This window comes from Leuciscus leuciscus (genome assembly GCF_965113295.1).
Source record: "Leuciscus leuciscus genome assembly, chromosome: 18".
NCBI lineage: Eukaryota > Metazoa > Chordata > Actinopteri > Cypriniformes > Leuciscidae > Leuciscus > Leuciscus leuciscus.
The window spans coordinates 3,414,355-3,439,863 of record NC_138742.1 but is presented as its reverse complement, the minus strand read 5'-3'; the positions used below and the strand labels follow the sequence as shown (position 1 = coordinate 3,439,863).

Here is a 25,509-nt window from a genome sequence, read left to right as displayed (position 1 = left end):
TGGGTACACTGGGATTCCCACGGTTGAACGTTCTGTCGCGATGCAGCTGTGTCCGACAAGCGCTTCATCACGTGGTGATCCTAAGCACCCGTCCAAAGCCTGTAGATTCTCGTCTACCATGGTGGCGAAGTCTTACAGAGCGGCGGGACAGGCAGCTGCCTCTTTGCATGCCATGGCCATCTTACAGGTCTATCAGGCCAAGATGCTTCGTGACATGCACGAGGGTAGGACAGACCCAGGGCTCTTCGATGAGCTGCGCGCCGCCACCGACCTCGCTCTCCGGGCGACGAAGGTGACCGCGCGCTCCCTGGGTTTGGTGATGTCCACAGCTGTGGTCCAGGAGAGACATCTCTGGCTGAACCTGGCTGATATGCGTGAGCCCGAGCGGACTCGTCTGCTTGACGCTCCCATATCCCAGGCCGGCCTTTTCGGCGGAGCAGTCGAGGACTTTGCCCAACAGTTCTCGACTGCTCAGAAGCAGACTGAGGCGATTAAGCACATTCTGCCCCGACGCTCTGCTGCTCAGCCGTCGGTACAGAATCCTCAGCCTGCTCGCCGCCGAGGGCGCCCTCCCGCGGCTCCCGCCCCTCCCGCACGGCCCCAGCAGCAGCCTTCATCTGGGCCGCGTCGTGGAGGAAGCCGTAGGAAGGCGCCACAGCCCTCTCCAGCCCCGCAGCCCGCGAAACGCCAGGCTAAGCGGCGCTCCTGAGACGGGCAGCTCAGGATTGGCTTTCTTTTCTCTACAGGAGGTGGTAGCAGGGCCACTCCTTCCCCCGGTGGAGGGCCGGGGGAGAATCTTTTGTTCTCCACTCCCCGCTGCTCGTCCCACGACGGGCAGCACCCTAATGTGGTTAAAGAAAGAATCGAAATCCCCAATCCTGAGCCTACAGACCCAGAGGGCCGCAGTGCGCGCCACCCTCGGGTCCCGCCACTGCCGCCCTCCTCTGTCCCAGAGGTCTGGGATGACAGCACGCGCCGCCCACGGGCCACGCTCCTCTCATCCCCCTCTGTCGCCAGACCCCTGCCAGAGCACGCCCCCGTGGGACGCGCGCCCTCCCCTGGCCTCCTCTGGCAGGACGCGGTTAATGACCGTGCCCCCGCACAGGGCCGCGATGCCACCCTCGCCGGTGCCGGTCATTCCGCCTCGCTGCCCCACCGACGGTACGTCTGTGGTTCGTATGACCCCGCTGGTGCACTTTCTGGAGGCCTGGCTAGAGCTTCCCAGACTGTCCCGCTGGGTCGCGAGAACCATCAGGCTCGGCTACGCGATTCAGTTCGCGCGATCTCCTCCCCGCTTCAGCGGAGTCCGCTTCACTATGGTCGGTGGCAATGCCCCTGTCATGAGAGCGGAGGTCGTCACCCTGCTGGCGAAGGGTGCGATCGAGATTGTCCCTCCAGCCGAAATGAAGTCCGGCTTCTACAGCCCTTACTTCATTGTACCCAAGAAGTCCGGTGGGTTACGGCCAATCCTCGACCTGCGCGTCTTGAACCGCTCCCTTCACAGGCTGCCGTTCAAGATGCTAACGGCCAAACACATCCTCCAGTGTGTGCGGCCGCAGGATTGGTTTGCAGCGATCGACCTGAAGGACGCCTACTTCCATGTCTCCATTTTACCTCGACACAGACCGTTTCTACGGTTTGCTTTCGAGGGGCAGGCATACCAGTACGCGGTTCTCCCTTTCGGGCTAGCCCTGTCTCCTCGCGTCTTTACGAAGGTCGTCGAGGCAGCCCTTGTTCCCCTTCGGGAACACGGGGTTCGCATCCTGAACTATCTCGACGACTGGCTTATCCTAGCTCACTCTCGAGACCAGGTTTGCGAACACAGGGACCTAGTGCTCCGGCACCTAGTCCGTCTGGGCCTTCGGGTCAACTGGGAGAAGAGCAAACTCTGCCCCGTGCAGAGGATCTCTTTTCTCGGTATGGAGATCGACTCGGTCGCCATGTGCGCGCAGCTTACGAGCGAGCGCGCGCAGTCACTGCTGACTTGTCTTCGTCAGTTCGAGGACAAGAGTGCGGTTCCACTGAAACTTTTTCAGAGGCTCCTGGGGCATATGGCATCCGCAGCCGCAGTAACGCCGCTGGGATTGCTTCATATGAGACCGCTTCAGCTTTGGCTTCGCGATCGAGTCCCGAGGTGGGCATGGCAACACGGCACGCTCCGGGTCCCAGTGACTCCAGCCTGCCGTCAGACCTTCACCCCGTGGGCGAACCTCAATTTTCTACGGGCCGGAGTGCCCTTAGAACGAGTTTCCCGGCATGTTGTTGTGTCAACAGATGCCTCCAACACGGGCTGGGGCGCCATGTGCAATGGTCATGCTGCCGCGGGCTCCTGGACAGGACCCCAGCGCCTTTGGCATGTCAATTGCCTCGAGTTGCTGGCTGTACGTCTCGCCCTGCACCGCTTCCATGCGCTGCTCAGGGGCCAGCACGTACTAGTCCGATCAGACAATACCGCAACAGTAGCGTACATCAACCACCAGGGTGGTCTACGCTCCCGCCGTATGTCGCAACTCGCTCGCCACCTCCTCATATGGAGTCAGAAGCATCTGAGGTCGCTTCGAGCCATTTATATCCCGGGACACCTGAACCAGGCGGCCGACGAGCTGTCTCGAGTTCGGCCTCTCGCTGGAGAATGGCGACTCCATCCCCAGACGGCCCAGCTGATTTGGGATCAGTTCGGCGACGCACAGGTAGACCTGTTTGCCTCCCACGACTCGTCCCATTGCGACCTGTTTTACTCCCTGACCGAGGGCACGCTCGGCACGGATGCACTGGCGCACAGCTGGCCGCGGGGCCTACGCAAGTATGCGTTTCCCCCAGTGAGCCTTCTTGCGCAGACCTTGCGCAAGATCAGGGAGGACAAGGAGCAGGTCATTTTGGTTGCCCCGTATTGGCCCAACCGGACCTGGTTCTCCGAACTAGTACTCCTCGCGACAGCACCTCCCTGGCCAATTCCTCTGAGGAAGGACCTCCTTTCTCAGGGACGGGGCACCTTATGGCACCCTCGTCCCGATCTTTGGAACCTCCACGTGTGGCTCCTGGACGGGACGAGGCAGGTTTGAGTACCCTACCACCTGCGGTGGTGGCTACCATCACTTCCGCTAGAGCATCGTCCACGAGACATGCCTATGCGTTGAAGTGGAACCTCTTCGTCAACTGGTGTTCTTCTAAACATCAAGAACCCACGAAATGCCCGATCAGTGTCGTGCTTTCCTTCCTGCAAGAAGGGTTGGAGCGAAGGCTGTCTCCCTCCACCCTGAAAGTGTATGTTGCCGCCATTGCCGCACATCACGAAGCAGTTGATGGTAAGTCTCTGGGAAAGCACGACCTGATCGTCAGGTTCCTGAGGGGAGCGAGGAGACTAAATCCTCCTCGTCCTCCCTTCGTACCCTCTTGGGACCTCTCAGTGGTTCTAACTGCCCTGCAGAGTGCTCCATTTGAGCCTTTACAGTCAGTGGAGCTTAAGTTCCTGTCAATGAAGACAGCGCTCCTGGTTGCATTGGCCTCCATCAAGAGGGTAGGGGACCTGCAGGCATTTTCGGTTGACGAAGCGTGCCTGGAATTCGGGCCGGCTAACTCTCACGTGATCCTGAGACCCCGGCTTGGATACGTGCCCAAGGTTCCTACCACACCCTTTCGAGACCAGGTAGTGAACCTGCAAGCGCTGCCCTTGGAGGAGGCAGACCCAGCCTTGGCACTGCTCTGTCCAGTACGCGCCCTCCGTGCTTACGTGGACAGAACGCGGTGTTTCAGGACCTCAGACCAGCTCTTTGTCTGTCATGGTGGGAAGCTGAAGAAGGCTCTCTCAAAGCAAAGGTTATCCCACTGGATAGTGGATACCATTGCTTTGGCATACCAGCAGCAAGGTCGTCCGTGCCCCCTTGGTGTGAAAGCCCACTCCACACGTAGTGTGGCTTCCTCTTGGGCTCTAGCGCATGGCGCCTCGCTAACAGACATTTGTAGGGCTGCAGGCTGGGCGACACCCAACACATTCGCGAGATTCTATAATCTCCGAGTAGAGCCAGTTTCTTCTCATGTACTCGCTTCAACCAGCCGGTGCTAGATTCTGCTCAGGTGTCTTCGCTTGCTCGCCATTCCTCTCCACGGACGGGATACGTGCGATATTTCTCTCAGGTGAGTCTGATAAGCTCTGAGTTCCTCCAGCACTGGTTACGTCAACGCCTGAGTTATGCCAATCTGCCATAACGCAGCTTTTGCGCTTGACTAGGTGCCTCCATGTGCATGGTTCCCCTCTGGGCAACCCCCACATGTGTATTCCACTGTAAGTCTCCTTGTGAGCGTGTGTCTTTCCCTTGGCAAGCCACCCTTGCCACCCCTGGGGTTTAAAATTCCACCTGCGGCTGGACACCCCAGTGATCTTCCATATGCAGCCCTCTGGGCCATATGTGTATTCTAAGTCCCCCCCATCATTGGCTGGGCATAATTGCATATTTCTCTCTGGAGATATGCTTCCCAGTGTACCTTGGTATCCCTGTGTTAAGTAGGACTCCTTCGTTCGTGCTAGTCTCACAACAGGGAGCTCAGACTTACGCAGGGCACTGGAAGACAGCCGAGGTGGCGTGATTAGACTGGAACCCCAATCGTCGTCATCCGACGTAACTCGGAGTGACCACGAAAGGGAACGTCTCGGTTACGGATGTAACCCTCGTTCCCTGAGTGGGAACGGAGACGTTACGTCTCCCTGCCACTTCCGCTGTACCGCTGAAAAACGCCTGGGGCTAGTCTCGGCTCCTCAGCGAAGACATATCTGCATTGTGCCAGCGTACTTCCTTATATACCCCCTGCGGCGGGCGGAGTTACGCTATGCAAATTCCGCAGACCCATGGCATTTCATTGCCATTGGCTCGTTTTATATACTCGAAGGTGATAGGCTTCTAAGCGAAACCCCAATCGTCGTCATCCGACGTAACGTCTCCGTTCCCACTCAGGGAACGAGGGTTACATCCGTAACCGAGACGATTTTTTTATACAAAACGCTATCAGTAATGGGATTCCATCCAAAATTTGTAGATTGGGTCAGAGTTATTTACAGAAATCCAAAATCTCGTGTCAGGGTAAACGGATGCTGTTCTGAGTTCTTTGACCTACAGAGGGGGGTGAGGCAAGGGGACTGTCTTAGTCCTCTGCACTTTGCTATAAATATTGAACCCCTGGCAGCATCTATAAGACAGAATGAGGAAATAAAAGGCATAAAAGACATGGGAAATAAGGAGCACAAGATATCTCTTTATGCAGACGATATCCTGACCTATATAAGGGATCCAGTTCTTTCTGTCCCTGCACTGCTAGACACCCCAAAAAAATATGGAGAACTCTCTGGTTATCAAATCAACCAATCGAAGTCTGAGGCAATGATGCTAGTTGGACATTGGCCAATCCAATTATCAGAAAGGCTTGATTTCCACTGGTCGCAAAGATTTAGATATTTGGGAATTATCATAACGACAGACCTATCAAAACTGTTTAAAGCCAATTACGGGTAATTGCTGGGCAATATAAAAGCGGACCTTACTAGATGGGAAATTCTTCCACTCTCCCTGATAGGAAGAATAGAAACTATAAGAATGAACATTTTACCAAGGTTGCTCTTTCTCTTCCAATCACTACCTATCTATGTTCCTGCCTCCACCTTTACCACATTAGATAAATGGCTATCCAAATTTATTTGGCAAGGAAAGCGACCCAGACTTAAATTTAAAAGACTACTTTGCCCAAAGGAAAATGGAGGCCTGGATTTGACTAGCCTTAAAACATACTATTAGGCAGCCCAACTGAGATCAATGGTTGCGTGGATGTCCCAAGATACTGACACTATATGGGTTGGAATGGAGCAGAGTGAATGCCCAAATTTCCCATTAGATTCAATCCCATTCCTAAACCAAGACATATGGGGGAAAAAGAAGATTACTAATGTATGGAGTAAAAACACCTTAAAAATATGGACAATTGTGAGGAAAAAACTACAACTTCCCATGACTATTTCTAGAGCTATAAGGATAGCAAACAATTGTGAGTTCTCCCCAGCTAGGCTGGACAAGGGTTTCCTGAAATGGACAGAAAGGGGTCTAGTGGTTTTGGACCAGCTGTTTGACGGAGCAGCCTTGAAATCATTTGAACAGCTCAAAGAGAAATATGATTTACCAAACCAAGATTTCTTTAGGTATTTACAAATTAGACATTACCTCCAAAATCATCAAGAACGGGAAAGGCTCTGCTCTCTACCAACAAAAATAGAGCGCTTCTTCATATCAATAACAGAAGGAATAGTGAAGTCAAAATTAATTTAACATATTTACAAAATACTGCAGGAAGAATTTAAAGGAAATAATTTAGATATTAAAGAAAAATGGGAATTAGAAATGAACACAATAATTACAGATAAGCAGTGGGAGACCTCATGCAGTCAAGGACACAGGGTAACCAGTAGTCCTAACTGGAAGGAATTTGGATGGAAAATTAAAATGAGATATTTTAGAACTCCATTCATAACATCAAAATGGAGCAACAATTCAGACGGCTGTTGGAGGGGTTGTGGCTTGGTGGGAGATCACACCCATATATTTTGGGACTGCCCAAAGATAACGGAATATTGGCAAAATGTACAAAAAGAAATAAAAAAATGTCTTTGTATAGATCTACCTCTTGAACCATCATACTTAGTGCTAGGGATAATGCCAGCTGACCTTGAGGAGAACAACCAAACATGTTTGCTGAGAATCCTTCTTTTAATAGCGAATAAGGTAATCACAGCCTCCTGGCTGAAGCCACACCCTCCAACGGTTGCACAATGGAGGGAAAGAATCCAAGATGTTTATAACATGGAGCATACAACGGCATTATTACAACTGAAAGCACATGTATTCCTAAATAAATGGTCTTCCATTGCCCAACATTTTCATTTGATATGACTATTATGCAGACTATATTTTTCTTACTTTTATTTTATTTATTTAGCATTTATTTACCAATGGTCATTTGTATTGTAAAAAAATTCTGTACTATCTATCAAATGTATATGTGGTATTGCGGAGATAAGGATCTTTCCCCTCACATATATTTTTGTTAGGATGGAAGACATCTATGGACTGCTATTCTATTTGTAGACTTGCCCTTGACACTTTACTGCACCATCAATACTGTACCATCAAAATGTTAATTTGTGACATACTGTATGACTGCACTTGATAATAGGAAATAAAAGAAAAGTTCAAAAAAAGATAATGGTGTCGAAGAAAACTCAAAAGAAAAACTTCTCCATTTTCAGGATATCGGTGTCGTGTAAACGTATCCTCAAGCACAAGAAACAAACACATGCAGGCATCCGTCTCCACACCCCACAGAGTGAATATGTGGGAAAGCTTCTTTCACTCTTGTCCTTCCTTCACCAATTCTTCCCTTCACTCAGTTCAATCAGAATGACCCCTTTACCAGGGTATTTAATGCAAATTACCTTCTGTCCTCAATAAAGTGTAAACTACCAAGTCTTGGATCTTGATTAATGCAAATTCCAATTGTTAGTTCGTGCCTCCATTTGGAGGATGTTTTGTATTTAATGTCTGAGTATTTAAAGCAGCGCTCAGTAGTTTCGGGATTTCTTCGCTGTATTCTCGCTTTTTGCTCGCATGTTTCTCTCTAGAGCTCCACCCACAGCTTCGGAATAGATATTTGACAACACTGTTGTAAAAACTCGTTGCCGATTCTTAGACACCAGAGGCTAGTAGATCAACGACATCAAAGCAGATGGGACATTCTTTAAAACGTCTTCTTCATTCTGGTTCATTCTTCAGCGTGAGGGAGCGCAATAATGAAATGCATTTTAGCAGATTTCTTTTGGCCGTAAAGCAATTGTTTACATCGCGAGACCTGATATCACGCGATACTTTCTGACGCGGCGGCCGGCGGCTCGCCGGCTCAAAGTTGCAAGTGCGTATTTTCCGCTCACGGGCACCAGGGGGGTGCGAAACGACCACCATTCAACCCGAAATAAGTAATATAACCATTCCAATGACTCCGAAGCTGTTCAGTTAAGGTAAAAAAGTTACTTAGAGCACCTTTAAAGCTGCAGTCCGTAACTTTTTTGGGGTTAAAAATGATAAAAAAAAAAAAATTTGAGCAAGTACATTACCAGCCAGTGTTCAACACTATCTGCTTGCCATAGCTCGATTCAAACCGGTAAGCTTGTAATAATGTTTTTAATTCCAGTGGTACTGGTGGATTTCCGCGGGAAATTTGAGCATGTCTTTGCGTCATTACGTCACATCTGTCCACATAAAGACGAGTCTCGGCTAGTAGGCTATGAGTGTGAGGATGTTGGAGGTGGAGATTTATATCATTCCTATTTTGCACCCGATGCACAGCGGACTTTTCCCTCCACAGACACACGTCGGTAAACTAGCAAATGCATTTGCGCTCCCGGGGGAGGTTCAGCGCAAAGAGGAGGCGTGTTCTGCCACTGCGTTGCGCATGTTATTCATATGCTATTTTAAGGGCGCATGCTTGGTCATAATCAATGTAGCGTGTGCACAACGCACATACACTTTGATTCTCTCATCTACACAGAAGCAGCAGTTTTCATTTTTAGAAAACCATACATTATTACAAGGAAAAATATTAACACACGAGGGAAATCATTGTTGTATGAAGATGTGAAAAATAGGCATAAATCTAGCTTACACATTTACCCAAATTATTATACGACTGTTTAACCGAAGCTAATTTGTGTGTTTCTCCATCCCCAATGTCACTTCTCTGTGTTTTACGGCCCTGACGAGAACGTTGGTCTCCTCGGCTGTGAACCGCTCCTGGTGTGCGTCTGGCAAATCCGCCGTTATAATAGCAATCCGCCATGGAACAAGCACGCCTGCTCTTAAAGGGAATGTGAGATGACGCTCTGATTGGTTTATTTCACGTTACGCCCAAACCACACCTATGAGTAATGAAGCTACTTCAGACCAACCCATTTTAGATTTGCGTCGGGCGCAAGAGTAATTTATCCCGCCGGTAAAATAGCAACAGCGCCCGAGATCCGCCCACAAAGTTACTTGCGTTTCAGATCGTTAAAATAGGGCCCATAATGTTCAGACGACATTTTCCGGTGAAAATCCTTATGTTGGTCGTACTTCCAAAAAGTGGGGTCTGTGATTGCGAATGCCAGGATCCACACCTGCGCGGCGCCTGACACCCACACACTCTCCTCAAAACACTGGATTCATCCGCGCTGTGCCGAGGCACAACCCACGTAAAGTTGATAATTCCGCAAACAACTGCAATTGCAGATTTCAAACAGAGATGGCGACAAAGATGAAAAAATACGGACTGCAGCTTTAAAGAAATTTTGCAAAAGGCTCAGAGTGATTCTGTAGTCTGATCAGCCTGTAATGCTGAAGGTCTTCCATACACTCAGCATTAATTATCTTCCAGATGTCAGGTATGCATATTTTACTCTTTATTTCTGAGCATTTTGTATTGTTTTGTATTGATTATCTTCGACATAATTATGTAATTGGCATTATAGATTAACCTGATTTACCTGAGATTATTTAATCTACTAGATTATGTTGTATCCATGTTTCTGATAATCTGTGTCCAGGGTTGAGTACATACTAGATCTCGGGTTAGATTGAGCATGCAGCACATCAGGCGAGATTCTAGATGTCTGACTAACTGCTTGACTTTAGTTAAGTTGTTATATTGTTGCATTCACTATAGGGGGCAAGACAATACAATTTAAATAATAGCAAGCAATATTACTTCAAAGTATTAGCCATAACCTCTGGTTATTGTTTGAGCTTTAACTAAGTTGTTATATAGGCGACTGTAGGGGACCAAACGGAATTACTATTTAAATAATGGCAAGCATGGGCGGCCTATTAAATATTATTAGTCATAACCTCTGCTCTGACTAATGATCAGACTGGCGAGTTTGTGACCGTGAGATTCACGTTAATGGCCGGCGTGAGACTCTGAACAACATTGGAATCCAAATGAACAAGTACAATCTAAAGTAAAGAGTTAAACAGAATAATAAAATATCTAGATGGAATATAAATGACCAATAATCCATTGGCATTCCAACCTAAATTCAAGGTCAAGATAAAATTGAGTCAGATCAAAGTGTAATTGAAATTAAATCACTTTGCATACTGAAAAGACCGAACACACAGGAAACCTTCAGCCACACCATTGGACACCATCATTGGGTCAATTGGACGGACCTTAAAGAACGGACTGTTTGTCCTGTAATATTGTACATATTGACTGAGACAGATGTTGACAGACCTGTATGAGATGGAGATGATCTTTAGTGTGTGAGAGCTGCTCCAGCTCAGTGTTTCTCCTCTTCAGCTCAGTGATTTCCTGATGCAGCTCTTTAATGAGATCTTCAGCCTGTTTCTCTGCTGCTTTCTGCTGTTCCTCCATCATCTTCACCAGATCAGACTGACATCTCTCAATGGAGCGGATCAGATCAGTGAAGATCTCCACACTGGAGGATCTCTCTTTCTCTGTGTTTCTCTGATGAATGAGAACGGTTATATTTGTTAATCTATTCAATATTCACATATTATTTAAAGGGATAGTTCACCCCAGAATTAAAATACTATCATCTTTAATTAACCTTATGTCACTTGAAATGTGTGATTTTCAGTGGAACACAAAATAAATATTTTGCACTCTTGAGGATGAGCTGTTGAAGAACTCCAATAGAACTCCATACAACAGATGTGTGCTCTATAGGATAAAAAAATCATATGTGTTTTGGAGCAACATGATGTCACCGTTATGTTCTGTTAGTTTCTGGTTTCATGGATTCTCAGTTTGCTTTCATTCGTCACATGTGTTCCTTGTTCTCATTTTCCGCCACTCATCAGTTACTATGGACATTAACACTAATCATCACAGCTGTTCGTCTTTTAGTTAATCATCTCTGTATATTTAAGTTCCTCCCTTTGTTCTGTTCATTTGTTGGTTATTATTTGTGCACAGCACACTGTCTGTTTGGCTGTTTAATTAGATTATCATATTAAATCTTATGTTATTGAATCATCGTCTTCATCTTCTGTGGAACTAATGCCGAGTTCACACTTAACGATTTTAGGCCCGATTTTCTCTCGTCGACAGGTTTTGTGAGATTGCCGACAAATGCCCGAAATCATAGGCAAATCAGTGCTCGTTCACGTGAGTGACAATCACACAGTGTGAATTATCAAAGATGCGATCTGAAAGAATTGCAGATGAGTCACCAACACATGAGATATTTGACATGCTATATATCTGGACCTGTCTGCGATTCACAATCCTGCTGTGTGAATGTGTTCTGACTGAAAACTACATCTGCTAAGACCTACAGCCAATGAGAGAGAGCAAGAAACAGGACAGCGAGATGTTCAGGGAGGAGTTATAGACCAGGATATTATTGTAATAGATATATTTGCAATTATGTCAAACAGAAAAAAAGCAAACATTTGCTTGACCAGCAGCAACAGCAGCACATTGTAAAATGATTTATTTACCCCCAACTCTCTTTGCAGAAACACAATCCTTGCTCCCCTCGCCTCCCCAACCATTCCCTCCTGCATAATCTGTTTTTTCCCTCCTTTTTGCTGCAAATCAGTGCACAGACAATTTGGATCGCAGCCTTCTTGCAGGCTATCATTTTTAATAACAATTTCAGTCTGGCGCGAGAACTCCGGTCTCACGCACACGTGATCATGCGTTATGTTGCCTTTTCACTTCTCGCGTGTGTTTGGTTGTGAAACGTAGTTTGCGGACCAGACAGAAGTTGTCAGCGATTCATTCTTTTCTAAAGTTATCCAAAGTGAAACCTCCTGTCGCCGATGCATCATACAGTGTGAACGTACTGAAAGCAACTGAATGATACCTCAGATAGTCATGCAGTGTGAAAAGAACAGTGACCCGACTACTTTGAAAATCGTGCAGTGTGAACTCTGCATTAAAATAACACATAAGGGTTACTAGATGATAGTAGAACTCACAATTGAATAAAACGCCTTTATTAATTAGATTGAAATATTATGATGCATTTCATTTTTTGAAATGTATTTTTTGCTATGATAGTTAGAGAGTGAACAGAAAGTGAAATGGGAGAAGGGGATCAGAAACGACCATAAGTAAAACGACCATATCAACTCGGGTTGATCGAAGCACAAACCTTTCTCAGCTCTACTGAGTGCTGGATCTCTTGAATCTTCTTCATTCTGTCCTGGATCATCTGATGAACGTCTGTCTGTGTCTGAACCAGCTGATTCTACATACAGAGAAAAACACAGACACATTTATTACTGAATATAGCTTTCCATCTTCTGACTGTCTTGTAAAAAAAATTAAAAAAATAAACCTTTACAATTATAGTTTTGAATCTTTTAAATCATGTCTGACAATTTTGATGGTAACAAAATTACAGATGTAATGAAACACTATCGGATTAAAGGTATAGTTCACCCAAAAATGAAAATTCTGTCATCATTTACTCACCCTCAAGTTGTTTCAAACCTGTATGAATTTCTTTTTTCTGCTGAACACAAAAGAAGATATTTAGAAAAATGTCGGTAACCAAACAGTTGATGGACCCCAATGACTTCCATAGTAGGAAAAAAAATTAAATACTATGGAAGTCAATGGGGTCCATCAACTGTTTCATTTTTGGGTGAACTATCCCTTTAAGCTGTTTTTCTTTTTTTAAAAGGACAGGTTCTTCAGGACACAGGAAAGAAAACATCTACTGTAGGTAACTAATGAAACCCCCATTCCCTGAAGGAGGGAACCGAGACTTTACGTTGGACTGAACTGACGTATTAGGATCTCGTCTGAGAGCCTTTGAGTGGTAACAGAACAGGTCAATGCACAATGCGAGTGAGATTTGCATCGCAAGCCAGTCCCCGCTTCCGGGTATATAAGGCAGCGTGCAAACTCACACATTAAGTGACAGGAGTTGAGGCGATGGGATGTAAAGTTTCTGTTCCCTCCTTCTGGGAACGAGGGTTACATCAGTAACCTAGACATTTCAGAGTGGATGGAGACAGCCTTCGCTCTAACCCTTTTTGCAGGACATCTACGGGGGTCTTCCCTGAGAGAAGAACACCAATCAACAAAGGGGCTCCACTTAAAAGCATAAGCACGCCTCGTAGAGGGGGCTCTAGCTGAAGTGATGATGTCAACTACTGCTGGAGGTAGGCCACTTAAGTCCTCCGCGTCCTGTCCAGAGGCTACATGTGAAGGTTCCAGAGGTCTGGACGCGGGTCCCCCATCCCTAAGAAATCAGCTCCTTCCTCAGTAGGATCCACCAAGGAGGGGCTGTTTTGAGGAGCATGAGTTCTAGGGGTCGACCGATTAATCGGACGATTTTTTGCTTTTTTTAACATAATCGGCATCGGCCAATATCCAGTATATCAAGCCGATTATTAGGCAGGCGCATCTGTGGGCAGCCTAGTGTTGTTGTTGTTGTGGAACACATGTTCGGCGCACGCTGCGCCTAGAGTCATTCTCCAGCAGAGTGAGCAGACCTCATCCAGTGCCTAAGGAAGGAGCTAAGTTCCTTGGAGAAAAACTCCTTTATATTTAATTAAAACCTTTTGATATATTACTGCCAACTTCGAGAAAAAATATGAATAGGCGACATGACGTTCGGCTACTTTGGATATTGATAGCGTAGTTGAGGTTGCATTAGCACAGCAGAAGGGTTGCTTTCATGTCACAATAAGTAAGCAAGAATTTTGCAATTACAGACAGAGAATCTGATACTTTTATTTGTTTTGTGTGTCTTATATTGGAGAGGGTTGTCACTCAATGCAGAGAAATAAGTAATAAAAAAGTGACCATAGGTTAGTGAAGGACTGGCTTTGCTTTGCTAGCGTCGTCGCTAGGGTTGGGGTTGGGTAGCTACAGATAGCTAATACGGCACTGGTGCCTTAACGACCGTTATTTACCAGACCGAATATCAATGCGTATTTCTGTGCTTCATTTCGGTGCTACTGTTATGCCTGTGCTTCTCTTGGATGCTCTGAAAACGGACGTTAGAAACGTGACGCTAGTCAGCAGTTAACTTTAGCATACTGTTAGCTAGTAGCTGGATTAAACACGGTTAAAATGCTGGCCAAACAGTGTAATGTGTGACTGTATTTCACTGTAGACTAGGGGTGGAACATGTATTCGTATTGAACCGAAACGGTACGGGCGTCACGGTTCGGTGTATACATTTACACGTAGAATACATGGTATAAAAATAAATAAAACTCGCGTGCAAATTAATTCATGTAATGCGGAACTACTGTTAGATACGCGGGTTCTTTGGGGACACCTAATCTGTAGCCCCGCCTTAGCTCTGAAGCAGGCTGCGATGTAAAGATTGCAATGCTGGAATATGGTGTGTGTGTGTGGGAGAGAGAGAGAGAGGGAGAGGGAGACTCAGGAGAGGGAGAGAGGGGCGCGGGCGTGATCGAAAAGTCGCGTGTGTTTAAAGTCGCAAAGTGTTTACTTATATTTGTGTGTGTGTGTGTGTGTGTGTGTGAGGCGCGGATGCGATCGAACAGTGGAAACATAAAAACATACTCCGTCATTTTGTTTACAAGAAATCATTCAAACTGCAAAGTGTTTAAGTTACTGTTAATTAAAATTTTAAGGAAAACAAATATATTAATCTGAAATGTAGCAAATTAATTTTCAATTCATTCAGGTACAATTACCAAACATATCTCAAGGTCACAACAAGTGCAGATTGGTCAAGTGTTCAATAAATGTTTTTGTTGAGAAATCTTGTCTATCTTAAGTAATTATTTGTGTTATATTTTATCTTTCAAATAGAGGTTAAAAACAAGCACATAATCGGCCAAATATCGGCCAAAATAAATCGGCAGCATTAATCGCCATCGGCCGACCCGGATTTCAAAAGATCGGCATCGGCATCGGCCTGAAAAAACCCATATCGGTCGACCTCTAATGAGTTCTGTGAACCAGGTCCAGGTGGACCAGTAAGTTGCAACCTGCTCCTCATCCTCCCTGATCTTGAACAGTGTCTGTGCGAGCAGGCTCACTGGGGGAAACGGATACTTGTGTAGGCCCCGGGGCCAGCTTGTTGTGTTATTCCCCTTAAACAACAGCAAAATGTTTGCCCCGCAGCAACGACAGAAACTGGCCAACAGTACGGCAACTCGAGGCAATTGATATGCCATTGCAGTTGTGGTCCTGTCCAGGGACCCAAGGCTGCGTGCCCGTCGCATATAGCATCTTAACCCGTGCTCGAGGCATCTGTTGACACAACAACATGCCTGAACACTTGTTCTAGGGAAACTCCTGTCTCTAGAAAAACATGGTCCAACCACGGGCTGAAAGTACGGTGACAGATCGGAGTGATTTCTACGTGTACCCAGTTGTGAAGCCAGTGCTGAAGCGGTCTCATATGAAGCAATCCGAGCGCCGTTACTGCGGCTACGGGTGCCATATGTCCCCGGAGCCTCTTAAATGGTTTCAGTGGAACTGCTGTACTGCTCCTGAACAAATTCAAGCAGTTCACCACTGACTGTGCGCACTTGTTTGTGAGACGCGCAGTCATGTCAACCAAGTCCAACTCCATACCGAGAAAAGAGATTCTCTGGATGAGGGAGAGTTTGATATTTTCCCAGTTGACCCGAAGACCCAAGCGTCTGAGGTGCCTGAGCACCAGGTCCCTGTGTTCGCATAACTGATCTCGCGACTTTAGCCAGAATTAGCCAGTCGTCGAGATACGTCGAGATAAGTATGTGTCCTTCAGGTTGATCACTGCAAACCAATCTTGGTGGCGAACGCACATGAGGATGCATTTCTGTGTCAGCATCTTGAACGGAATCTTGATTCAGTAAGACTGCGATCTCCACATGCAGCACAGGAGCATACTTATCTGCCACTGAGGTACTGAGGCTGTGGGGGCTGTAAGTGTGGTGGCACACTTACCTGGCTCCACTGTTCCCGTAAAGGAGAGGCTGGAGATGCGTGAGAAGGCATTGCGTCCTTGAACTGCAGACAGTAGCAGCATCCCGCCAGGGGGCAGGATGTGTTTGATCGCCTTTGTCTGCTTTTGTACTGCCGAGAACTGCTGGGCAAAGTTCTCGACAGCATCGCCAAAGAGGCTGGCCTGGGAGATGGGGGAGTTGAGAAAGTGAACTTTGTCGACTTCCTTCATCTCAGCCAGTTTCAGCCAGAGATGGCGTTCCTGGACCACTAGCTTGGACATCGTCTACCCAAGGGACCGCACAGTGACTTTCATCGCCCTGAGGGTGAGGTCCGTCACTGTGCGTAGCTCCTGCATCAACCCAGGGTCAAAACTACCCTCCTGCAGCTCTTTTCGTGCTTTGACCTCAGGAGGGCTATAGCATGCAGGGCAGAGGCGGCCTGTCCAGCGGCGGTGTAATCCTTGGCCGCGAGTAAAGCCGTGAATGCACCGCAACTGCATGCTCCACCTGGGGGATCTCCATGTACCCTTTGGTCGCCCCGCCATCGGTAGTGAGAGCAGAGTAGGCAGTGGAACGGTTTCTGGGGAAAAAAGGTGCCTCCCACGAATTTGTGACCTCCTCATGCTCTTCCAGGAAAAAAGGGACCGGAGTAGAAAGCTGTTCACCATGCGCCGCCCCAAGAAACCAATCATCCAGCCGCGAGCGTTCGGGACATGGTTGGAGGATTCCACTCGAGCCCAATGCTCGCAGCGGCCAGGGAAATCATGGCAGTCAGCTCTGGGTTGGACTCGAACAATGCTACTCTGCGCGAAGGGGGCAGCGCAGTCGAATCTTCATCCCCAGAGGACTCAAACCCACCATCAGATGCAGCGATCGACATCCGGTCCTCTGCTGTAGCCCCGAATGAGATGCTGGGTCCCCCATGGGACCGCGGGGATTCACCCGGCAGGAGAGTCACACCAACAAAGGAACAACTCACTCACTGAACGATGATTGAAGAGCAGAGTGAAACAACATCTGCTCTGCTCCGAAGCAAAAGCTTAATGTGTGAGTTTGCACGCTGCCTTATATAACTGGAAGCTGGAAGTGGCTTGAGATGCAAATCTTTTTCGCCAATGTGCATTGGCTTGTTCTGTTACCACTCGATGGTGATTGGGCTCTCAGGAGAGATCCCTATACATCAGTTCAGTATGATGTAACGTCGAACGTGACTGACTGATAGGGAACTGAATTTCATGGGGCGTTTAAAGTGTTTTGTTTGTATCCCTTTACCTTCTTCTCTCGACTCTCCTCCTCTATAGGAACAGTGTTGTGAGTCCTGTGTTCTCCTTCAGTGCAGGACAGACAAACACACGTCTGGTCATCTCTGCAGAACAGCTCCAGAGGTCTCTCGTGTTTCTGGCATATATAATCCTCCAGATTTTCCACAGCGTTGATCAATGTGTGTTTCTTTAGACGTGGGACTCTGTGATGAGGCTCCAGATGAGAGTCACAGTAAGAGCTTTGACACGTCAGGCAGGTCTTCACTGCTTTCTGCTTTCCTTCATCACAGAAGTCACAGAACACCTCAGATCCTCCTAGATTGAGCTTCTCCTTAAAGTGTTGCACAACCTCTCTGAATGTTGTATTAATCTTAGGATCAGGTCTTTTGCTGAATTTTTCTTTACAGAGTGGACAGAAGCAGGTCTGTGTGTTCGTCCAGCACTTGATCAGGCAGGTTCTGCAGAAGTTGTGTCCACATGGAGTGGTGACTGGATCAGTGAACACTTCCAGACAGATGGAGCACTGGAGCTCCTCATTTAGTGATGGGCCACTGGAGGACGCCATGGCTGAAAAAAATAAGTAAGTAGTAATAATATAAGTAATGTCAATATATCTTCTACATTCCTGAAGAGAGCAATTTTGATAATTATATGTACTGGGTAAATTAGGCTATGGATATTGCATGTTAAATACCAGTAGAAAAAGCCTGATGAAACTAAATACAGAAACTAGGAGCCACAGTACAGCAAATGTAACAGGTTTTCACAACAACATTTTAATACCATCATAAGATTTATAAAAATAATTTTTAAAACAGAAAATGAGTGGAACTGTATTTTTTCAAGCAATAACTTACTAAATAAACATCTGTAACCACCAAGAGTCATTTCTGTTTAATAGGGTTATGGTTTTCATTGAACTTTGTTTATTCTGTCTGCAGTTCAAATACTTCATGATTCTGATATATGTTGCATGAACACATACTTTCATTTTACAAACGTTCTTGTACTGCATCATGCTATTAAACTAGTGATCTTACATTTCCATCGCTTACCTGTGAGTGAATGTCAGATTTGATCGTTAATTTCAGGGTTTCGGAAAAGAAGTGTTGTTTGAAGAAGCTTCCAGTTCATCTGTTCAGTTTCACTTTCACTGAAGTCTTTACACACATGCAGTGATGTTATACTGTAGCTCCACCCATAATCATACATATGAAACTGTTCCTAATCCATCCATGATGAGTGAGTAAACAGTGTAAGACACTTTTATTTAGAATGTGTGTAGTTTTGTTTAGTTCCTTAATTTTATGAAGAGAGCAGTGGCAAATATCAAGTTATCACAGTTTATACAATTGAAGTTTGTTTGAAAAGGCACACACTAAACATATGATTCAGTGCAATTTGCCTTTATTTCTTGGATCGGTAAAACAATAAAACATATAAAGGCTTTCTAGTAGCTAAAAATAGCAGACATTTAAATTGAAATTATATTTTGGCGGTCCGTCTGAGGGAAATCTGATTTTACCCCCCGGCAAAACCACTAAAGAAAGAGTTCACAGGAGGATAAAACATATCTAGTATAAACATATTTCAAATATTCTGACAGTCGCTATAGTGTGCTGTTTCTTGTTGTTTGCTCTGGACGGTGTGTTAGGCTCAGTGTGGATATGAAGAGATGAAGGGTGTTTTCTGGTCCATATTCTGCCAATAGGTGGCACTGATGCAGTGTTTAGTAGTTTAATATCCACTGTAAACGAGGAAGCAGCAGCAGCTCACTTTTGAAAGGAGTTCACACAGTGCTCACAGATTCAGAAGAAACCAGTATAAGTTTGAGAATAGCATGTTTAAAATGTAAACCTGTTAAATGTAGATAATGTATGTCTGTCCATCCTGGATATTGATAGTTTCATCACAGAAATCTGTCAGCAGAAGAAAGAGAAGGTGTCACTGGAGGTAAAGATGATGGAGAGAAACCAGAAACTGAAGGGATCGAGAGGTTTCTACATGATAAAGATTCACTTCATCCTTACCTGAATTACCTGAAACTCTGTGTTTGTTTGTCTTTCCCTCGTTTTTTCTTTCTTTCTGCTGACTAATGAACTAATCAAATTGATTCATTGATTCGATTCTCACAATTCAAACATCTTGATATGACTGCAGATTCTGACTGCAATGTTTATATGTAAAATAAACATGTGATTTAGTGTCAGTATTACCAGAACAACGAGAAGCTTCCAGCATTACTGTACGACTCAATGGTCTGTACTGCTATTTTGACATATCTAAAAATGTTACATCCAGTCTGCTTACAGTTTATTATTCTTTAAAATAGTCTCCTTTAGAGGAACAGTTGTTATATAAATTGAAAGTCGCTGTGATTATGTGTTCCTCAGGAGCTGGAAGAGGTTTGAGTGTGTGTGTGTGTGACTGATGGACAGGATTCAGTGGAGCGTCAGAGATCAACTCTCTGAACACACAGAGATCCAGAGACACACAGGACTCACTTTACTCTGTTACACTGGAGTGTGTGTGTGTGTGTGTGTGTGTGTGTGTGTGTGTGTGTGTGTGTGTGTGTGTGTGTGTGTGTGTGTGTGTGTGTGTGTGTGTGTGTGTGTGTGTGTGTGTGTGTGACTGATGGACAGGATTCAGTGGAGCGTCAGAGATCAACTCTCTGAACACACAGAGATCCAGAGACACACAGGACTCACTTTACTCTGTTACACTGATGCTCGTGTGTGTGTGTGTGTGTGTGTGTGTGTGTGTGTGTGTGTGTGTGTGTGTGTGTGTGTGTGTGTGTGTGTGTGTGTGTGTGTGTGTGACAGTCATGGATCCACCGATCAAACCTGCACAGAGTCTCTGAAGATGAAGAGAGAAACCACAGCTGAGGAAGAACAGAGCGATGATGATGATTTTATTCCATCAGGTATGTTTCTTCATTTTATTACTTTTTCATAATATTTTACATTTGTAATTACAGAACCTGTAACAAGAAAGATGGTTTCTCTTGAGTCAAAGACAACAATAAAAAAAATAAAAAAAAATAAAACGTGTGATTTTTTTTTTTTTTTTTTTTTGTAGCTTCAAAAGTTCTCGGTCCCCTTTTAACATGTGCACTTTTTATTTGTGATAATTATTTTAAGCTACTGCAGTTCTGCAAGGGAACTGACTCTGGGTTATGAAGCGCAGACATTTAACAACACATAACCAAGAACTTCCCAGAGAAGATGTGAGATGATTTGCAGTACTCAATTAATGCGCTCCCAGACTGTAAAACGAGACGTAAAAACACGTTTCATGGCATCTTTATCTTTGCTTAAAATTCACTTGTTTGGTGACAGTAAAGTGCAAAGTTGCAGTTATCTCAAATGATAATATTTATATAAAATAATGTCTAGGTTACTAATGTATCCCCCGTTCCATGAATGAGGGAACAGAGACATTAATCATCAGTGACTGATGAATTGGGATCTCGACTGAGAGCTCAATCACCTTCAAGTGGTAACAGAACGAGCCAATGCACTGTGATGGATTTTTTTGATTAATCATAACTAACATTTATTTTTCATGCAGGATTAAGAATTATATGCTTTTGAAACCTGAAATGTCCCCAAACATTCAGTCAGTTAGTGTGTGTGTGTGTGTGTGTGTGTGTGTGTGTGTGTGTGTGTGTGTGTGTGTGTGTGTGTGTGTGTGTGTGTGTGTGTGTGTGTGTGAATCATCTCTGAATATAACAAAAAATGGAAATTAAACTAGACAGATGTCAAAATATATCAACTTATGACTTCAAGTAACAAAGTAACAGTATGGTTTGCTGAATTATACATATGAAGAACCAATCATATTGCAGAAAAATGATTATCTTGAAAGAGATTTCTTTGACCTTGCTTGTAACAAAAAACTTATGAGGTAATAACCAGACACCTCCTTTAAAAATAGAGAACGAATAGATTTGTTATTGTTCTTGGACTGTAAAAAAACTAATTTTACCACATACTGTGTCAGTTGGGTTAATTATGGGCATATCAACTGATGACAACACACCTCTAGAAGGAAATTATACCAGAATTGATTGCAGAAAATACAAGAGCAATGCTGTCCATTGTCTGACCTCTGCACGAGAGCACACACACACGTCACGATCCTGAAGCGCGAATCTCAGACATTTAAATTTAACGGATATTTTGGCGGTCAGTCTGAGGGAAATCTGATTTTACCCGCCAGTAAAACCACTAAAGAAAGAGCACAAAATGATATGAAGAAGAACCAATCATATTGCAGAAAAATTATGTAATGTATCATGTCACCTTTGCCATGCTCCTATTCTATAAAAACTGTTGTATTCTTTTCTTTCAGGTGGGACTCTCTCTGAAATTTGTCTGAGGTCCTCCGGTCGTGATTAAAGCATAATGTAAGGCACTGATTCTCAAAGTGTGGTATGCAGGCTTTCTCTAGTGGTATGCAGTGGAATCACTGAATACATTTTAAATTAATGTTACTGGTGGATGATGAAATTATGAAAAGTTCAATGAAACTGCTATCGTGGCTTCAATCTGGCAAGAGAGTGCGGATCAGGGGTGTGTTTCCCGTACAATGAAGTAACTCGATGCTTAACTGGTCGCAAATTGGTCGTTCAACCACGCTGGTAAATTACGTCACGCAGGTTGTGGAATAATAACTACTTATATCGAATCTGTATGAGATCGAATTAATGCTAGATGTTTTGCTATTAATCACGGAAATGGCATCTGAGGACTATTTCTCATTTTTCTCAGTTATTTTGCTTTATTAACCACAAATCGTTCCGAACTTTGCAATGCTGTTTGCAAATGTTTGTTGGAACAATTGTTTCGGGAAACACAGGCTTGTTGAACTGCTGATAACGAAGGAACTTGCGACCATAGTTGGCTAACAATGCTTTTGGGAAAGGCACAATGAACATTCGCAAAGTTGTGTGGTTGGAATGACAGCTCTCAACCTGTGGTTAGAAGCAGAGTTATGAGCTGTGCGTAGCTGAATAGTTAGGCCTACTACTCTATTTTAATATTGGTCATTATGGTGAACCAAATATTGTAAAAAGCAAATATTTGCTGAGGTGGTACTTGGTGTAAAAAGTTTTAGAATCACTGTTCTAAGGCATTTACTGGAGTCTGTCTAGTTAATGCTGCACAGTTAGCCTGGATGCCAGCCGAACTTAGCCCCGCCCACAACATTTTTAGGTCGGGAAGTTCAGTCTTGACTTGATCCATTGTGGAGCAACTATGCTGGAACCATAGCTGTTCGGACCAATCAAATGGTCAGGGCGGGCTTTATACGATGATGGACAGATGATCAACAGTAACGTATCATCCACGTCACCAAAGAGTGCTTGGGTTGAATTCGTTTACAACAAAGATGGCTGCCGCTGGAGAATTGAGATTTCACGAGTTCGCACTTACAAATAAGTCAGATAGAATAAATGCATATTTGGCGTGCTGTCCGAGGAGAGGCTCCGGGCTCGGTATTCGGCCCGAACCCAAAGTACTCCCCCCTGTATTCCAGGCTGTGGAAGAACAAGCCGAGAGTGAGTGGAGGGATGCTGAAAACTGTCAAGGAATGTTAGGCGAGTTGACAGAGTGAATATATATATATATATATATATATATATATATATGCTTCCTCTCATGCTGATAGGGTAGACACGGTAATTGTTTGATGACAAGTTGATTGGATTGATTATTTGAACGTGCTCCTCCCGAACTTTGTTTATGAAACATCATATGTAGATTCCGCCATCGCGTCTGTTATAGAAGATATTGACAGCGCATTAATTTTAAAAGAGGAACAGAGAACCGCGATCAAGGCATTTGTCGATTGGATCGGAAAGATGAATGAAGAACATACGTCACTTACTCCGTTGCTCTGATTGGTTGTAGGTCTATCCAATTGAGTGGAGAGGCATTTTCTTTCCTGGTTCGGTTGAAACGCCCCATAATCACAGCCCAATGGAGCAGATCAGACTCATATTCTGACTAGAATCTGAGTATGACGACGTCAGGCTACTGCGCAGCAGGTTAGTGGAACACTAGAGACCTTATTCCCTAGTGATAGTTTTCAAAAATGAATGAAGTAAGACTCGGGTTAGATGCGGTAATTCTATAATTCTAGAAAACTATAATTCTTAGGCATTTTATGCGGTCAGAGTAACTACACTTCGGCATCAACCAACACGGTCCGAGGGGAAGACACCTGGGTATAATTTTGCAGGTGTCAGGGACTTTTGGTTAATCTTAAGTCAGGTGTGTAGGGGGAAATCTACCACAGCATGTTGGCAAGTGAGATTTGCATTGCAAACCGCACCACCGCTTCCGGGTATATAAGGGCGGGCGTGCAATACTCGCATTCAGTTTCGGCTGAGGAGCCGAGACGAGGTCCCAGCTGTCAGCGGAGGGACAGGAGTTGTTGCGACGGGTATTAACGTCTCCGTTCCCACCTTCAGGGAACTAAATTAGTAACCTAGACGTTCCCTATCAGTCAGTCACATCTGACGTAATCGTCAGTGACTGATGAATTGGGATCCCTATGGAAGATGCCACAACCTGCCCTAGGTAACGTGGAATTACTCGTATGGACTGACCGTCAGGGCAGTACTACATATGGAGTATCTCAGAAGTAGATCCCGCCTGTTTCAGGGGAGGACTCAATGCTATACAGAAATGGCAGAGAGGGTCTGCCGAGGGAAAGAGTAACTCTGTTACCGCAGAGTTTACACTTATTGTATCACCTAAGGAGGGGAATCACAACATATGGGCATCTAGTCTAGTACAGGGGCCGACCAACCTGGCATATCCATGAGTAGTTGTGTCTCCACAACACCTGACTGCCGAGGATGCTGGAGGAACTCCAACAGGGTTCGTCATCTGAGGAGCAAAACAGGGGCTCGCATCCCATCTTTGGTGGGGAATGGCACTGCAAACGGGACCCGTGGCTATCTACTTGTAGACAGCACATGGGAGGACACCGGTTCCACTCGGAGATTATAAAATCTGGCGAATGTGTTGTGTGTCACTCAGCGTGCAGCTCTGCATATGTCTGCCAGAGACGTGCCGTGCACAAACGCTCACACCGCATGTTGAGTGAGCTCTCACTCCAAGTGGGCACGGCTGATCTTGGGATTGATACACCAAGAAGATGGCATCCAATATACAGTGGGGTAACCTCTGTTTGGAGTCAGCCTTTCCCTTCAGCTGTCCTCCATTGCAGACAAAGAGCTGTTGCGAAGTCCTGAAACTTTGTCGACTGAAAATGCCGCAGGTCCCCCACCCTCATAATAGAAGTGAGCGCAGTCAGGAGCGCTGTCCTAAGGGACAGGATTTTAATCTCCACTGACTGCAGAGGCTCAAAGGCTGCTCTCTGTAAGGCCGTCAGGACCACGGAGAGATCCAAAGAGGGGATGAGGCATTTGTAACAAATTAGCCATTTACACGTACACATAACTTACAAATATTTCATTATAGTTGATGTTTTGTCAATGACTGATTTTTTTAAGGGCCTGTATATACATTTAATTTTTTTGCACTTGTATCACGTTAATTTTTTTAAATATTTGTAAGTACAATCTACTTGATTGTGATTAGTGCAAATTCTTTTTCGGTTTTTATTTACATATTCTAAAAACAGCACATCCATAGTTAATCTTTTCAGACTTTAAAGTTATTTTGTCTGTTTTATCTGACAGGTGTGATGATCAGTGGGTTTGAGTTTTTACCTTCATCATTATCGCATGGGCTAAAAAATGGATAGAGTTTCTTAGTGAAAGTCTGACCAGTGAAAGAGTAGATATGAGATCTGGACTCCACGTCATAAAAAGAGACCAGACCCTCCTCATAATCCACAAACACACCAACCTTCTCAGGTTTCCCTCTCAGAGATAAAAAGACAAATGGATGTTCGCAAGCTACATATTGATTCTCATTCCTCAGAATCACAGTCCAGAATCCATCCTCTGGTTTCAGTGTGATCGTCCGCTTCCTTTTAATGGATTCTCTGATCACTCCTAAACACCACCCAGTCTTTCCCTTCACCTGCACCTCATAGTAAAATCTCCCTGAACTGAATCCCTCCTTTGCCAGAACACAAAGACCCACATCAAATCTCTTTGGGTTTTCTGGGACGCCCTGCTCAAAGTCTCCATCACTGACTTGTTTTCCATCATCAGACAGGATGAGATATGAATTTGCTGAATCAGGATCCAGAGTCACATCCACTGAGAGAGAACAAAATATATTCATGTGTACAGTATATAATAC

The 25,509-nt window shown here is 45.1% G+C and overlaps 2 protein-coding genes across 3 annotated transcripts in view; both read right to left on the bottom strand.

Annotated features, from left to right (window-relative positions):
* Nucleotides 1–18,681, bottom strand: part of LOC309480902 (E3 ubiquitin-protein ligase TRIM39-like) — a 76,364-nt gene extending 57,683 nt beyond the window's left edge. Inside the window, exon 1 of one of the 2 annotated variants that reach the window (XM_082145614.1) lies at nucleotides 18,265–18,681. The gene's annotated coding sequence lies outside the window, so the exon portion shown is untranslated. The remainder of the gene's footprint in view (nucleotides 1–18,264) is intronic. The other variant, XM_082145616.1, reaches the window with a different exon arrangement.
* The window catches only part of LOC309480260 (uncharacterized protein), a 104,817-nt gene that overhangs the window by 57,683 nt on the left and 21,625 nt on the right, over nucleotides 1–25,509 (bottom strand). Inside the window, exons 9-12 of the mRNA XM_082144671.1 lie at nucleotides 25,026–25,466; nucleotides 17,235–17,791; nucleotides 12,191–12,286; nucleotides 10,300–10,533 (exon numbers count right to left, since the gene is read on the bottom strand). Coding sequence (XP_082000797.1) covers nucleotides 10,300–10,533; nucleotides 12,191–12,286; nucleotides 17,235–17,791; nucleotides 25,026–25,466 — 1,328 coding nt within the window. The remainder of the gene's footprint in view (nucleotides 1–10,299; nucleotides 10,534–12,190; nucleotides 12,287–17,234; nucleotides 17,792–25,025; nucleotides 25,467–25,509) is intronic.